The sequence below is a fragment of the Dermacentor silvarum genome, chromosome 11 (genome assembly GCF_013339745.2).
Source record: "Dermacentor silvarum isolate Dsil-2018 chromosome 11, BIME_Dsil_1.4, whole genome shotgun sequence".
Taxonomy (NCBI): Eukaryota; Metazoa; Arthropoda; class Arachnida; order Ixodida; family Ixodidae; genus Dermacentor; species Dermacentor silvarum.
The window spans coordinates 105815533-105832539 of record NC_051164.1 but is presented as its reverse complement, the minus strand read 5'-3'; the positions used below and the strand labels follow the sequence as shown (position 1 = coordinate 105832539).

Below are 17007 nucleotides of genomic sequence, written 5' to 3'. Positions count from 1 at the left end.
ACTTTGTTTTTGAACTCGGTGTAACTTTTTATTTTTCATAAGCACTTGACCCACATTGGCCAGATGTCACATTTGTGACGCTACTTCAGTGAGTTATTTTAGGTATTCAAGTGTCGCATTGTCACCTGTCTGTCGCTTTTGTCATCTTGGGGCATAAGATGACAGTTCTCAGTGGAAAATTACTTATTTTCTATTCTAGAATTGTAATCATTTTATTTAGCTTAGGTTTAAGTTGTGAGGGTCTGTAACGAGGCGGCCACCGCCACATTTATTCCCAGTTGACCCCATGAGGCAAGAGCAGCTGACCGACACGTCAGCTGAGCCACAATATCTTCCATTACTGTACCATATTGTCTTAACTGTTTTGTTAAATAAACAAATTTAACTATGTTTGATTGTGCACAAAAATATTCGAGGCGAACTAGCGATTTTAAGTTGGCTACACTTGCAACCACACTTTTGAAAATAGCTTGGCATAGTTGAACTAGGCTTGTTTAAAACAATGTCTGTGTTAAAATGGAGTGAGGGGATCAGCAAGAAACCTTGTCAAATTTAACTTTGTACTTCAGCACCCAGATACCTGCAAACTATACTGAAGTAGTTTAACATTGTGCAGCAAATGATTGCTTTTCACACGCAGCTCTGTCTTGTACCTGTTTTAGATTTGGGACCTCAGCGATGTCGACCAAGACGGTGCCTTGAGTGAAGAGGAGTTTATTGTGGTAAGGTGCAAGCGTGTTTGAATGGCAAACCTATGATAACTCTTGATAGACCATATTGTTGCTAGTGATGACATGTAAAATATCATTTTTAAGAGCAGCTTAGCTTCTAACGGCACACACTTATTTTTGTTCACCAAGTTCATGTAGGAAGGACACAGTGTGTTAGAGCCGTGCTTGGTGTTTATTGCATAGGGGCGCCTTGTGTTGCATATATGGGCTGAAGAGCAGAAAGATTCCTTGAAATTGCATGGAAGCAGTTAATATGTGAGCGAAGTTGTAAAACGACAAAAATGCTTGAAGCAGAAGTTTTATGTTTATTCGAAACACGCAGGCGATGCACCTAGTTTACAAGGCCCTAGACAACTGTCCCATACCGAGTGTTCTGCCCCCCGTGCTGATGCCACGGTCCAAGCAGAGTCCGCTGCCAACAGCCATCCCGGCAGACTTCTCTCCGATGGGCATGTCCGGAGTGCGCCGAAGGCCCAGCACCCCGTCTTCTGTCGGTGCGCCCGACATTGCCTTGCATAATGTAAGCATCTTGCACGACTTGTCAGTGACTCTGCTCTCTGTTGCATGCTTGCTTTGCCCATATCATGGTACTTCTGGCTGATCCATTGTGTGATATATGCTGGGCAACATGTCTCTTGGCCAGCAGGGGGCTAGCTGGCCTTGGGTGCTGTGATTTTTGGAATACAGTTAAACAGGTTATAACGAATTGGTTTGTGTGCTAAACGTAATTCTATATATCAATCATTCGATGTATTGTAACCTGGGTATAACAAACTTTCGTGGTGTGTTCGTTGTACATGGATCAAACAAAACTGTACGACAATGCTCAAATACCCTGTGGCGACCTGACTTTTTAGCAGCAGCATGTGTAAGTAATGCAGCAAACCTATAGGACTTAATTCTTTATTAGTTTGTGTCATATTACACCCTACATAATTATCTGTGCACATGCTGTCAAGATGCTCAGCCACATGATAAAACAAGAAAGAAAAGATGCTCAGAAAAGCACAAAAAGAAACGAAAAAAAAAAAAAACCACTAAGCTGCTGTGGGCCGGTTTTGTGCAGGCTGTTGGTGCTTGTAGTTCCAAGTCTCATGTCCAATTCATTTTAAGGAATTTTTTTTGTTGTATCAGTATTGATTAAATGATTTGCATGTTCGATCTATAACATTATTTGCTGTACCTATTTCTGTCATAATCAGCTTTGACTGTATCATACTTGGGCAACACACATCCGACTACCACCTTTGTATACCTTGGTATCTCCATTTATCTGTGAACATACCTGGCAAATACTATCGAAGTCAACAGAGGATAAGATATAAAATTTTCTGGTATAAGATGAAGTCACATAATGTAAGGAGGGGGTAACTGAAGATGCTGAAAGGGCCTTTGTCCTACAGGGGACATAAGTAGTCTGATGATAATAACCACGGCATGCAACTTCTTTCACACACAATCACTACAGTGAGTCTGCATGTATTGGGCATATTTTATGTCCAAAGAAGTTTTCAAAATTAAGAATGGGTCAATGAAAGCCCCCTTTGATGCTGTCTCTTATGTTTTTTTTGCACCTTGAGTGATTGAGGAATCTCTGAGAGCAAGCACGGCATCTGCCTAGGTTATGTATATAAACATAGCAAAAAAAAAAAAAAAAATTGGAGGACGCTTCAGCTTCACCTTTAAGAGTGGAACACGATAGCATTCAAAGATCCCTTGTTGCTTATCAGGCTTCTCGGCAACTGCAGCTTTCTCCAACTTTGCCTCCGCATGCGGCTGCCGTAGGGAGCCTACATGCAACGCTGTTGTAGGCTGCCGAGGAGGCGAGCGTCATCTGGATGGTATTTTTGCAAGGAGGAAACCGCAGCGCACCGCTGTATGAGTGGTAGAAATGCTGGAAAAGGGGCTTGTATTTGAGTTTCCACGTAAGAGAATTATGTTTTCTCGTGTATTCAAATTACAATCCGATGCTATCACGTCTGTGGGTTTATTTATTTATTGATACTGTCAGCCCATATGACGGGCTATTACAGGAGTGGATTTAACATACATAAAGAGAGAAGTGCAATTTGTGCACTTGACCAATGCACAAAAAAGAAAAAAAGAAGATGAAGCAGCACTGCTGATATGAAACACATTAACAATATAATTACAGAGCACATTTTGACTTAATATATCACAATATTTGTACAGAACATCAAGGTGCATCAGGGTACATAAGGCAATGTAATGCTTCCAAGAATGCATTAACTGATTTTATTTGAACAATTGAATCGGGCAAAGAGTTCCATTGCTGAATTGCCCTGGGAAAAAAAAACTATATTTGAAGCAGTCATTGTGCGCTGTGGGAGGAGGTATATACATACTGTGTCTGTGCCGTGATGTTTCCTGTGTCTTGATTTGGAAGTACTTGTCGTATCTTATTTTGACATGGTTATGAATGACTAGGAACAGGAATTTAAGCCTTTCAAACTCGGTACGTTTTTGTAGAGGTGGGAGCTCTGCAAGTTTACATAATTCAGTTGGAGAGTGGAAACGGCGGTATTTATTAAATATAAACCTAGAAGTAAGGCGCTGGACCTTCTGTAGTTTTAGACAGCTACTTTGGGTGTAGGGATCCCATACTATTTTTGCGTACTCAATTATGGGTCTTAGCAAGGTTTTGTAAGCTAAAATTTTAATTTCAGGGGAGGCACAACGCAGGTTACGTCTCAGACCCCACAATACTTTGTTAGCTTTTGCACAGAGCTCATTTACGTGAAGATTCCAACGCAAGTCGGGTGTAAATATAACACCTAGGTATTTATGTTGTTTAACTCGAGCAAGTTCGTGACCGTTGATACTGTATGAAAAATTTAGAATATTCTTTTTTCTAGAGATCGACATAAAAACCGATTTAGTTGGGTTAAGCTGCATTTGCCACCGATCGCACCAGTTCTTAATTTTCTGTAAGTTAAGATTAAGGTCGGCCTGATCGCCTGGTGACTCAATTCTATTGTACAAAATGCAGTCGTCGGCAAACATTCTCATTTGAGTAGTGATGTCATTTGGCAGATCATTTATAAAAAGTAGGAATAAAAGGGGCCCTAAGACACTACGGGAGATAAACTAGATTGCTGATGTCCAAGTTGAACATATTGTTCTCTGTGTGCAAGGTAGGAAGTGAACCACCGCGTAAGGGCAACATTTTTGAAGGTAACACTGATTTTAAGCAAAAGCTTTTTGTGGGACATCTTGTCAAAGGCCTTTGCAAAGTCTAAGAATATTATATCAGTTTGGCCACGGGCATTAATTGTGCTAGAAAGGTCATGGACAAGTTCAATAAGCTGAGTGACTGTGGACAAACCTTTGGGGAAGCCATGTTGTTCTGGAAAAATTAATTTATGTTCATCTAAATAGGTGAGCAGATGCTTTGATACAATGTGTTCTAGCATTTTAGAACAGGTGCTCGTGAGCGATATTGGTCGATAGTTGCTGGTGTCGGAGGTTGGACCACCTTTATGTATGGGCACAATTTTTGCGCGCTTCCAGGCAGTGAGAAACGAGCCACTAGAAATGGATGATTGAAAAATTAGTGCTAAAAACTTGGATGTCCATTCTGCATATCTATAAAGGAATTCATTGGGGATTTCATCAGGACCGGGACGTTTCTTTATATTAACGTGAAGCAACAGATTGAAAACACCCTCTTCTGTAATCCTGATATTCTGAATAGGAAGTCTGTCAGCATTATCATTGATGGTAGGCAAGATACCGTCATCGATGGTAAAGACTGAGGAAAAAAAGAAGTTAAATGCCTCCGCTTGATCCTGGCTACTTTTGTCAGTGTGCATGGTACACGACTTAGACGTTGGATTCAAGTACCTCCAAAACTTGTCTGGGGCTTCCTTGAGAAATTGTTTCAGTGTTGAGTTATAAAATTTATCTTTAGATGTCTTCAGGTTATGCCGGAGGTGTTTGCCTAAAAGATGAATGTTATGTTTCTTTTCAATACTAGGACTGAGGGTGCAAGCCTTTCGCATACGTTTAAGCTTTCTTTTAGTGTGTATAATCTCCCGAGTTACCCAGGGGTTTCTTCTTGCACGTTTAGAACAGTGAGGAATGAAATGTTGTATACAAAACGCTGTCATATCATGAAAAAATTTCCACAGTTCATCAGTAGTACCAGATGATCTGTACAACTCCAAAAAAGAATAATATGACTGCTCCATATGTTCCAGTATTGCCAGGTCATTGGCGGCTTTAAAGTTTGGAATCGCAAGTTTCTCATTCTCACGCATGATATTAACATACACATCTAGTGACATCATAACCATTTTATGATCAGAGAGACCTTCATCAATTTCACACATCTGAAGAAACGGGAGCAAGGAACCAGATAAGAATATTATATCAAGGATTGAGGAAGCTGTTGGACCCACACGTGTACAAGCCGAGACGACCTGAGTTAAATCATAACAGAAAGCGATCTCAAGTAGTTGTTCACAATTGGGGACTTCACGTCCCTCTACACAAAGTGTCGACCAATTAATTCCAGGGAGGTTGAAGTCCCCTAATAAAATAATATTATCTTCGTGCTTGAGGTGTGTGTCCATAAAGCTTCTTAAGTTAAGAAGAACAGTCACTGGGGAGTTTGGTGGTCTGTACATAGCACAAACGAATACTGTACGATCATTAAGTTTGGTTTTAATCCAAATAGCTTCGACATCAGTGACATGCGGGAGAATACTGAACAATATACATTCTTTGATTAGCAGGGCAATACCTCCTCCTCTCGTTTCGCGGTCTCTTCTCACGATTTTGTATCCAGAAGGTGTTACCTCGGCATCTAGTATGTCTTTTTTAAGCCATGTTTCGGTAAGTACCACAATATCGGGATCATGTTCCAGTACTAGAGCCTCAATATCCGTAACTTTATTTAAGATGCTTCTTACATTTATGTTTATTATCTTGAACTGTTTAGAAGCACTGTGACGCCGTCAATCGTTGTTACCGTGCCTGTCATGTCTTTTGGAAGGTTCCTTACATATGTACCTCATATTGGTAGCCTCGTTCCAACCATACACTACGTCATTTATTTTCATCTTGTCAAACATAAGTTTCACCTTGATCCCCCTTTTCCTCTCCTCAGAACTGGAATCCCATAATCGTCTGCGGATCTCAAGAATTCGTTTAGAAAAGTCTTCATTGATGCTGATTTCCTTACTCCGAAGCTTAAAGCAGTTTCGCAGGATTTTAGTTTTATCTCGAAAATCTGAGAGTCTCAAGATGATTGGCCGATCTTTACCACCCTGTCGCTTTCCTAGGCGATGAATCCGTTCGACTGAGTCAACTTTTAGGTTTAGGATTGTATGAAAAACATCAACGTTGACCTTCTTACGTAATGCCTCTTCAGTTTCATTCACATCTTCTTTTATCCCTCTGATAATGAGATTATTTCGCCGAGAGCGATTATCGAGGTCATCAATTCGTTTGACGAGAGCATTACTGTCAGAATTTGATTTACGGTCCAAGTGGTCAACTCTTTTACCAAGAGTTGCCATTGCAGCTTCAGTTTCATTGGCAAACTTCTCAAGGTTAGCAAGCCTAGCTGGAGCTTCGCCCAAGATCTCTAATCTTTCCTCTATTTTCGAAAGCCTGCCTTCTACTCGAGCCTCAAACGATGCTTGGTTTTTTTCAATATTGGTTACTTTTTCCAAGACCGCCCTCTGTGTCTTAATTATCTCGTTAAACATTTCTTCGGTGATAGGTCCGGGATTTTCTTCCACATCTCCCGAGCGAGCCATTAGCAAACGAGCAACGGCAAAACACTCAGACATACAGCATAAGAGAGTATGTGGACACGGCAACACAACTAAGCATAGAAAATCACTGCGAAAACCGTATTTTCGATCACCAACCTGCACAAGGAGCGGGAAAGTCGGTGACATTGCCACGGCAGTGTTGCCGTGTCCACTGATGCTTGCCGAAACGGGCGTCCCTTTTAAAGCCAGAAAGTCAGCAGGTCCGAGATAGTCGGGTGACGTCACGGTGCGTGTTGATGATGCGCTGTGGCCATTGTCCACGTGTGGCAGCCGCGATGTGACGTGTTCACCGAAGGGCGCGCCTAAGACGCAATCCGGCAAAGCCAAAGGCGATGCAAGCTGGAAGCGTCCATCCGCCGTGAAAGTTGCAGCAGCGCTGATCCAAAAGCACCCAGATAGAGCCTGCACAAGGAGCGGGAAAGTCGGTGACATTGCCACGCCAGTGTTGCCGTGTCCACTGATGCTTGCCGAAACGGGCGTCCCTTTTAAAGCCAGAAAGTCAGCAGGTCCGAGATAGTCGGGTGACGTCACGGTGCGTGTTGATGATGCGCTGTGGTCGTTACATTGTACTTTATGATTTTTCTGATGCATTTTACTGTGAGAAATTTGATTAGTTCACTAGCGCCTCTGCGCCACGCGAAGGGCCTGCGTGGTGAGCTTGGTTCGGGATGATTTTCTTGGCCGGGCAACACCCCAGACGCCGAAACCGGATTTTCTGCGACATGGGGTCCTTAACGCTATTGCGTTAAAAGTAGTCAACTATGTTTTCTTTCAGAGGAGAATGTTTTGTTTCCCTTATAATGCTGTACAATGTTTCATAAAATTGTACATGCCTCTGTTTTCGTCTATGTACCTGTGACATTTGTTAGCTCTTAAGCACGTAGAACACAAGGAGCTGATCCTTTGAATGTTGTTCCCTTCAGATCCGACTTGGATGGCTTCAAATTTTCTTTCTTAGCATTTATTATTGAAATGTGAGATAACATACATACTTTGTCTCTGACAACTGCTACATACATCAGCATTTTGTAAAGTAGCTTCCTTTACATGTGATATGTTGATTCTGTGTTGTATTATTGTCTCATATCTTAGACAGCAGTATTTGTAAGGTAAGTATTAGTCACCGCTGTGGCAGCTCATTGGCTATGGTGTTGCGCGGCTGAGGTCGAGGTCGCGAGTTCAACCCCTGCCGTCGAGGCCACATTTCGGTAGGGGTGGAATGCAAAAAATGCTCGTGTGCTTACATTTCAGGGCACGTTAAAAAAGCCTAGGTGATCTGAATGGATCCGGAGTCTTCCATTACAGTGTACCTCATAACCATTTTTTAAATTATTTATTTATTTATTTTTTTTTGCTCATAAAACCCAGAATTCAATTTTATTTTTTCCCCTCTGTAGTCACCATGGAATGTGGGCCAAGTTTACCCAGAGAGGTTTCAGCTTTTGCACCCTGTTAGTAGAAATAGAAAGGTAGCTTTCACCTAGGGCTTCAAAATACCCAATATGGCACCACTGACATCATCGTTTGATTAAATTTACTCCTAATAAGGAGTTTTCAAGTTTACAAACAAAAATAAAAGTTGCGATGAATATGTGTTGAATGCTGGCAATCCATCACTTCTCAGTGAAATCTTGTCCGGATGTTTCAAAAGTTACATGTATAAGCTGGACGTTAGTGAACGAGTTCTAGTGCCATCTGGTACGAGCTTACTTAGCTGACAGCATGGCTGTGTTCTTCTCCCTTCGACAGACCCTCCACAAGCCACCACTTCCATGGGTGGTCAGCGCCGCAGAGATGGCCAAGTTCAGCCAGCTTTTCACAAGCCTAGACACGGACATGGATGGGCTGGTTAGCGGAGCCGATGTCAAAGGGACCTTTCTTAAGACTGGTCTCCCTCAGGCTGATCTGGCCCAGATCTGGTGAGTAGTAAGCTGCTTGTTGTTGCAAGTATATCGTGGTGTTGATGGAACATGCTGGCTTCCAAATTGCATTCTTCATGCTCAGCATTTGGATCAGTGTCAACCGCAGTGTTGACACTGATCCCTGCTGTTTCGAATCTGCTGTTTAGTTTAAATTGTACTCAAGCTATCATTCACTGAGGTGAGCTGGAGATGTTTGCTGCTTTGCATCTCTTCAGTTACGGATGAACCTCAATGGAACGAACGCTGATATAATGAATTATTTAATATGATGAAGTAAATCTGAAATATTTCTCGCTGGTATCAGTGTTGTAAAGAATACATGCTTACAGCAAATATTGAATAAAACGCACATATTCTCACATTTATTACCACTTTGTTATAAAGAGGTTCGACTAAGATAAGGAGTTCGGATGTTTCTCAAATAGATATGAAGATAATCAGAATTTTTTTTAAAGATCATTTCTGTATGCATATTCTCATATTGCCATGAAAGAAAAGTTGAAAGTGGAATTCGCTAGCAGGCATGCTTTTGGAAGATTTGGTTTTCCATGCAGGGTGGCACCTGTGCCTTTATGTCCCCTTTGGCATTTTTTTTTTTCTTCACTAGACATTGTCAGTCAACTTGACTGCTTCGAACGGACTCACAGATCCTGCTTCACTGCTTCGTCAAGTAGGGTTCGAAAACCCTTGAATTTGGAAAGAGATTCAAGGGTCCTTGAACTCCTTGAAAATAAATGTGCTCTTTGAATTCCTTGAAAGCTGGAGTTGTGTTAAACACTCAAATGGGTAACAAGCTCCGTATAGGAGCTATGTCACGGACACCGTCTATCATGAAACAATCGGAGATTTCTTTTTAAGGGTGTTGCTAAATGATTGCCTTGTGGCGTGTCCGCAGCCACAACGACAGGCTTTTTTAAATCACCATTGCCATCGTGGAGCTAGACAGAGCCAGGTCAAGCGACCAAGCAGTGCCACCATTTTGTTGTTTTGCTAGGTGTGGGGCTCTAGAAATGCCTGGCGGAAAGTTTCAGCCATTTGGCATTAACATGATGAGCATCTTTGGGTGAAGTCGGACACTACTAATCATCATGCCAGAAGGCGATTGACATCATTACGATGGGAAAGTCAACTTAGAAAAGCGGCCTAGGAGCTTGAAGCGCATGTCCAACTCAGCAGCTGCTTAGCTGCAAGAAATTGCAGCTAAGAATTGATTTCTCTATTTTTCACTGTATGTGTATGAATAAGGTTTGGTTCCTCTTCCAGAATTTATGCCTTCAGCATCCTCGAGATCCTTGAATTGCCCTTGAATTTTGAGTCAAATGTTTTGTGCAAACCATGGTGAAGCATGTGCAGTTGTACCCCAGGACATTGTGGTGGCTCTGTTTCCCACAGGAACTTGTGCGACACGAAGCAAAATGGGAGCCTGAACGCTGAACAATTTGCACTAGCTATGCACCTGGCAGCAGAGAGGACGAAAGGTGTCCTGCTACCCACTGCTCTGACGCCTGACATGGTACCACCTTCACTGAGGCCAAAGCTCCAGACATCTGCAATTGGCTCGCTGGTAAGCGTTGGTAAAGTTATTCTCCAGGAAACATTTGCCCCATCATGTAGAACTAAATGCATCATCCTTTGCTGTGCTGTAGTGAATACACAATCATACACATCCTATGGAGTCATTGAAGGTAAGCATTAATTCAAGCCATATTACACCACTGTAATAGCAAAGAGGTCAGTTTTTGTCTAGAACAAAGGTCAGACAAGGCACGAGAGAAAAACAGGTAGCAGCATTCATCTTTGAATGCTTAAAGCAGATCCACAATGCATTGCAGCAGTGTGAACGTAGTTGCAGTTCGTTACAATATGTTTTACTTGCAACGAAAGCTGAGTTTCAGAGGAGTGAAATACCAGACCAACATGATTTCATCTTTGCCTCCATTGCATCCTTGCCATTACAAGTCTTTGAACTCGGTGCATTGGTAACATCTGATCGTATTAAAAATGGTGCTGGTGTTTCATTTCCTTTGCCATGCTTCTAAAGAACTCCTAAGTGCACTTTAGCTTCCATGTGGTATGGCAGACACTGTTGGCAAGGTAAAGTTCTCTTTATTGGAAATGTCTTGGGATATGTGTATTAAGCATACAGTAGAGGCACCTGAAAAGCATTCGATTGGCAACACTTCTGGTACTTGGCATCGCAGGAGTTAGATGGGCTTTAAATAAGATTGGATATCTATCACAGCTTTTTGTGTGCGAGGCTTTAGGTACATTTACTAACATTTAATGTGTTGCCAGAATAAGAAGCAACTTGATGTCTCCTGCAGTTTTCAGGAAATTACTGATGCTATGTTTTGAAGCACAAGTTTTGAATTTTCAAGAATACGTGGATGCAATTTCCCAGGTTTCGCTGCATAGTACGTAGCATTGCGTGTGTGAAGCAACGTTTATAGCGGTGGTCCTGGTTGCTGGGATTTTCGATATGCAGGATGGAGGTGGTCCCCTCGTTGGCCTGGAAGGGCTGACCAGTTCTACACCGCCACCCCTCAGTGCTCCAATTTCAGGAAACAAGGAGCTCGAAATGATCACCGATGAGATGAAGACGTTGCACATGCAAGTTGCTTATTTTTGCTTCTACTCTTTATAAGTTCTACTTCTGCTCCTTGGTAGAAATGAACATTGCAACTGCATCCAGAAAAATTTTTGTGGTCCAAGCACTGTCACATGCAAGCACAGAACTGTTTTACTCCCAGAGCAGTCTATTTATTCGTATAGTGGGTGACAAGACAGAATAATCTAAGGAAATGCAAGTAAAGTTGTCAGTGATAAAACCTCTGTTGATGAATCTCGAATCTCAGTGATGAATCTCAATTGAAATGCCCCTGTATTGTGCATAAGTAGCCCACAAATGGGCTAGCCAGGTGAAACTAGTAGTGATGCATCATGCCCTCCTCTGCCTAAAACGACTGAGAGGTTTCCTTTCAGGCAGCAGACTACAATATTATTAATGACACTTTTGCGCATTAGATGCAAAACTGAACACTACTGTATTGGCTTGGCTCACTGATTTTGTCACCAGTGCCATACCCCGAATGCTTGATAAGTTATGCTGCCCCTTGGAAGCATTATGGGTTCAAACTGTGCAGTAATTTTGTGAGAAGACAGCTGTGTGCAGTGTGAAACTTTCGTGACATTGACGAACTCCTGTGATATCGTAAGGTGCTTAGCGGGGATTTGGATTTTCAAAATGTGTAAAGGAGGTTTACATTCCTTGTGTAGTATATATTTGCACACCCAACTTCTTTCGTCGTGCTAAGTTGATTTAACTCAACTAGTCATTGTAAAACCAATTCCTCCCATTTTAAAATCTTTATGTAGTCCATATTAACCAGCCATTGCCCTGCTTCACATTGTTTATGGCTGCAGAGACAAGTCGACGCTAGAGCAGGAAATAATCCAGGCGGAGACGGATCTGAAGACCAAGAGCGCGGAGCTACGGAACCTCGAGACAGAGATCGAGACCGTGTCGGCCATGCTCAAGCAGCTCGACTCGCAGAAGAGGGAGGCCCAGAAGCGGCTCGCCGAACTCGGTGCTCAGGTGAACCATGTGGCAGATGTGCAAGGCGTGTATGGTGATTGTGTGTGCTGTTGCCATTCCCGATATGCCACAATATACCCTCTCCCTTAGATTTTATCACAGATCAGTATTTTTATGGGTACACTAAGGCAAAAAAAAAAAAAATTAAATCACTTTGCACACGTAAAAGTATTCCTTTGAAACTATTTGTTGGTTTTGCTGCAAGAGGTTGATTAGTAAATAAATAAAAATAAATAAGAGAAATGGAAGGCCAGACTTTCATTTTTAAAATTCTCGCACCGAATCCGTAGCACCAGTAAATCAGTATTGTGTTAGATTTTGAAGTTTTTTTTTCATATTTGGGCATTGTGCCACATTTGTTTAGTCTGTCATTTACTGTGTTTAACTCTCATTTGCAAGCTTAACATTACTGCAATGTTGTGATGCTAAAACATGGCTGGCGAGATTGTGTGACAAGACCTAGCAAACAGCAGATATGACAGGCAAGAGTAGCTTCATTGACGTTATACTGCTGACAAAACTGCCAGCAGATAAGTCTAACACAGTTGTAACACAGTTGCAAAAGCTCTGCACACTTCAGTTGAAAACATAGTTGCATGACAGTAGTGTGGTATTGGTAGCACGCGTGCCTTAAGCTAAAAATGTCCAACGAACACTGATTGTGAACTAATGCTTCATTTTTCTGTGCAGGTTTCAGCTTGCAGTAAGGAAACCCGCATGGTTCAATTAATTCAGATCCTTCCATAATGGCCTTCCTTGTGCCCTTGTTGCACCTTTGGGTCATGTAATAATGGTTAATGACTTTCTTACACTGGCGGATGTGGTTAAGCCTTCCTCCTCCCCCTTCTCTTGTTGCCAGTATTTAAAGCCAGCTTTAAAGTCTGAATAGCATATCAAACAGTTTTAAAAGTGTTAAAAAATTATACATTTGGTGCTGTGAAGGAGACCTCTTACTAGGAATTGGAAGCAGCCATTGCATGTATGTACTCTAGTGCAGTTAATATTGCCAGGGTAATGTCCTCTCTCTGGATTATCTTATAGTCCCCTTAGTTGCTCTGGGCGCAGCTTTTGAAGTCACGTGTGTCAACTGCATCTTTCATGCTAAAATATTCCCGGGCTCTCAGCACAACAGAAAAAAATATATATATACTTTTAAAATTCGAGTTTTGTTTTACTAGTAGTTACTACATAACAGTGGAGTCTACAAAAGTACCACATCACATGTTTTTCACTGGTATCATAGTGCTTAAAAAGTTCAGGCAGTGTTGCGATCTTAATGACATTGCACAAAAGTGGCATTGTCATTGTGCCAGCTTGGGTTTAGTTCTGCTCTGTGTTCTTGCTTCCTTCTTAGAGGAGCTGGGGAAAAGAGCAAAAGAATGTCGTGCATGTGGCGTGCACCTAAATACTGCCCATCTAAATCTGATGACTGTACGTAGTGTTAGGTAATGTAACTCGAAAGTGACAACGAAGGACATCACAGAAATCTTCTGTGTCTCAATTACCCTTTGTATTACCATAGAATTACCTATCAGCTAGCAGATCAGTCCAGTTAGATATTCCCGTAAGATCAGTAGAGAGTGGTGCTCGACTAACTTGCCAGCTTAATGGCCATATGTAGTAATTTATAAATGAGTACGAAGGAAGGCATTCGCTGCAGCAGAAATTGTCAACGCCGCTGTTGCACTAGAGCATGCTATAGTGCACTGTGGGGGTCGGGGCTTGCCCTTGCACACTTTGAAGGGTTGCACGATCATGTTTTACTGACATTGTTCCAAGCATTGTGCGCCGTTAGCACCTGGTATCTGTGGCAGTGTGTAGTGGAATCTAGCTGAATCCTTCATTCCCTCGAATGCTACATTTGCATGCCTGAGCATAGAGGACACCAAACCTTGCCTTTTGTATTGTGTCCATTGCACTGCTGCCACCTTTTGTTCACCATTAGCCATGATTTGTCGCAGCATGGCAAGTAGTACTGCATAGTTCCTAGAACCTACGATGCAGCCTTGTCAGTTGAAAAGCAGAGCCATGTACACAAGTTCTACAATGGTCAGGACAACAACGATACGGGCATTCACAAATGCTTCTAGCCACCGATTTATTCCCTGTGAAAGTTGAGGTAGGAAGAATATGGAGATATGCAGAAAGTACTGCGTGCATTAAACAAAATTGAATCAAAAGATGACAGACCACATTCTTGTCATCTTATCACCTTAGGAATATACTTTTGCCATACCTCTTGCTCAAAGATGCCGCGCTAAGTATACAATGTGACCATTGCAAAGGAACGCAGTGCTGCTTTTCAACTACATGTTCCCAGATAGCCCTGACACAAGATAGTTTTGACATGTTTTGCTTACATTTTTTATTATTTATTTTAAATGTTGCACTTTACAGCACAACCCATTTAGTGCAGCATCTTGCATTGTCCCATTTTCTGCAAGTAGCAGATGCAATTTGAAATTGGCCTTCATGAGATTCAAACTAACCTTCTGTGAATATTTCTTTAAGAATACTTCTTAAAGAATACTTCTTTAAGAGAGTAGTCTACAAAATTGGGTGGTGAGGCCTCAAGGCCTATTGGCATTGTGTATAATTGTGCGCCGTAGCTTCAGATCCGCCAGCACTTCACTTTAGCTTAGTTTCAAGCACGTGGCATCTTATGTTCAAAATTTGCAAATGGCACTGAAACGTGCATTAAATGGGTTCTGCCAGGAGCATTTTGTTGCTTTTGCGGTTTCATTGCGTTTGCCGACCACGTGCCTGAGTGAAGTGTGATGGTCATGAATAGAAATGCATGTCTTTTTTTTTCTTCTTGCTTTTTTTTAGAAAGCAGCGTTAGATAGAAACTTAACAGAAGTTAGAGAGGAGATTGAAGAAGAGAGAGCGAAGGTACATACCACTATTACTTTGTCTTCTTATTTTCTTTACTCTTAATTAAACTGGCAACTCTGTGCTCAAGGTGCTATATACACAAATTTTCCCTCCCTGCTTTCTGCCAGCATGATGTCCCTGTTTTTCCGGTTTGCGTGAATTTTGCATGACCCCTTTTTCTAGTCTGCATGAGCAACTTGAATTGTGCAATGGCAGTCATGCTAATTGTCATGAAATGAGGCAGCTCACGATTCAAGTTGGAGGTGTTGAAAAGCATCGTATCATGCCTAATTGATCATTAAATCGCGAAACTGTAAAGGAGTTCTTGCAACCATAAAACTAGTTATGTCTTGACGCAGGTGTGGGTATTCGTGTATTTCAGCACTTCAAAAAAAAAGGCAGTCATTTATATGCCTTCTTGTTCATGAGACTTGTTTAGCAGGTTTATTCTCAGTTTGACTAAACGACTTCTGGTGTACATCTTTAGTTGCGTCTAGTAGATAAGTTAATAATATATTGTCACTTTATGCAAAAGAGTGTCAGCTTTGTCAATTAGTTTCAAGTCAGAATCCACCTCTTGCATGCTTACCTGTGTTTTGCTTGCCTATCTTTTTTCTCAGTATCATGCTGAAATAAAATTTCCATCTGCACCAGCACCCTTTGATGCTTTTACCCAAGGGAGATGAAATGGCCTTCTGGCCATCTTATGTTCCATCTTATTCTGCCCGTGTTTATGTATAGGTGTCAGCACTGAAGAAGCAGCTTGAGGAGCAGTCGAAACTTTTAGAGGTGAGTCTGTTGTGCCTTTTTTTTTTTTTCTATATTACAATGCTTTATTTCGTCGTGTGCTCACAGATCTAACTGCAAGAATCACTGTGGCTTTTGTTGTCTTTTTCTTTTTACATAACTCTGACGCATATTTTTTGTTTAGGCATTTGAGTTATAAAGCAGTTTCGTTCATATACCTGACTAATGTGACAATAATAAATTGGCACAAAGCTGGCAGATTTTTGCCATTCTTATTTGGTTCTGCTGTTTGGGAAGAGTTTCTTCCACTCTGTCATTCACTGATTCATTATTCATTTTCTTGACCTTAAGATCCTCCATGATGGTTAAGCTTACCCTCCTTCATCACACTTTAAATTTTATCTTCGTTGCTTTTTGTCAGTATAGTTATTTATTGTCTTTTCTAATATGTACATGACCAGACTGTCGTGATGGATTATATTTGGGCTGCTGAGCACGAGGTCGCAGGATCGAATCCCGGCCACGGCGGCCGCATTTAGATGGGGGCGAAACGCGAAAACACCCGTGTACTTAGATTTAGGTGCACGTTAAAGAACCCCAGGTGGTCCAAATTTCTGGAGTCCCCCACTACGGCGTGCCTCATAATCAGATCTTGGTTTTGGCACGTAAAACCCCATAATTTAATTTTTTTTGTGTGGATTATATTAGAACAGACATTTGTAGAAATGCATGCGGCAGGGAACTTTTATCTCTAGCAGCCTTATAAAAGGTATTGGAGCACGCCAAGCATAACTCCAGTAACAAGGCACAAGATGAATTTTTTCAAGTTTCAATCATTCCACACTTTAGAGTTAATGGAAAATTACAACTAGAACCACATGTATGTGGGTGCATGACTGACATTTTTGCTGTGTGTGGCCTCATGCTTTGCAAATACGGGCAGTAGTTCGGGCTAATGTTCAAGCACCTGTTTCTTAATCCCATACTCAGGAGTACCATACTGAGAAGTGTCACCTGCAACATTGCTATTGATTGGCCCAGCTACAGCAGCCCAGTCATATTCCAACAAAAAATACGATTGGCTGAACCAACAGAAGTAAATGTGACGACTTTTGGATGGGTGTAGTTCTTGTTGATAGCATCTGTATGTCAAGTGTGGGAAATGCAAGCATTATGATGGTCTAACAATCCCTTTTGGTAAACTTAACGTCACACCGAATGATAATATTGTGTGAAAGTGACCTTAAAAGCTATTGTTTTATAATGGGGCTGCAGGGCATCTTTAAAGAGGGTTTCCTCGACGTTGGCAGCTCTCGTATTCCTGTGTTGGTTTT

The 17007-nt window shown here is 41.6% G+C and overlaps 1 protein-coding gene across 3 annotated transcripts in view; it reads left to right on the top strand.

Moving 5' to 3' along the window:
* LOC119433201 (epidermal growth factor receptor substrate 15-like 1) overlaps positions 1–17007 on the top strand; it is a 36524-nt gene that overhangs the window by 6998 nt on the left and 12519 nt on the right. For 2 of the 3 annotated variants that reach the window (XM_037700354.2, XM_037700353.2), the window contains exons 8-15: positions 663–722; positions 1054–1251; positions 8285–8454; positions 9850–10021; positions 10943–11067; positions 11881–12052; positions 14882–14944; positions 15668–15715. In XM_037700354.2, the coding sequence (XP_037556282.1) occupies positions 663–722; positions 1054–1251; positions 8285–8454; positions 9850–10021; positions 10943–11067; positions 11881–12052; positions 14882–14944; positions 15668–15715 (1008 nt within the window). The remainder of the gene's footprint in view (positions 1–662; positions 723–1053; positions 1252–8284; positions 8455–9849; positions 10022–10942; positions 11068–11880; positions 12053–14881; positions 14945–15667; positions 15716–17007) is intronic. The other variant, XM_037700355.2, reaches the window with a different exon arrangement.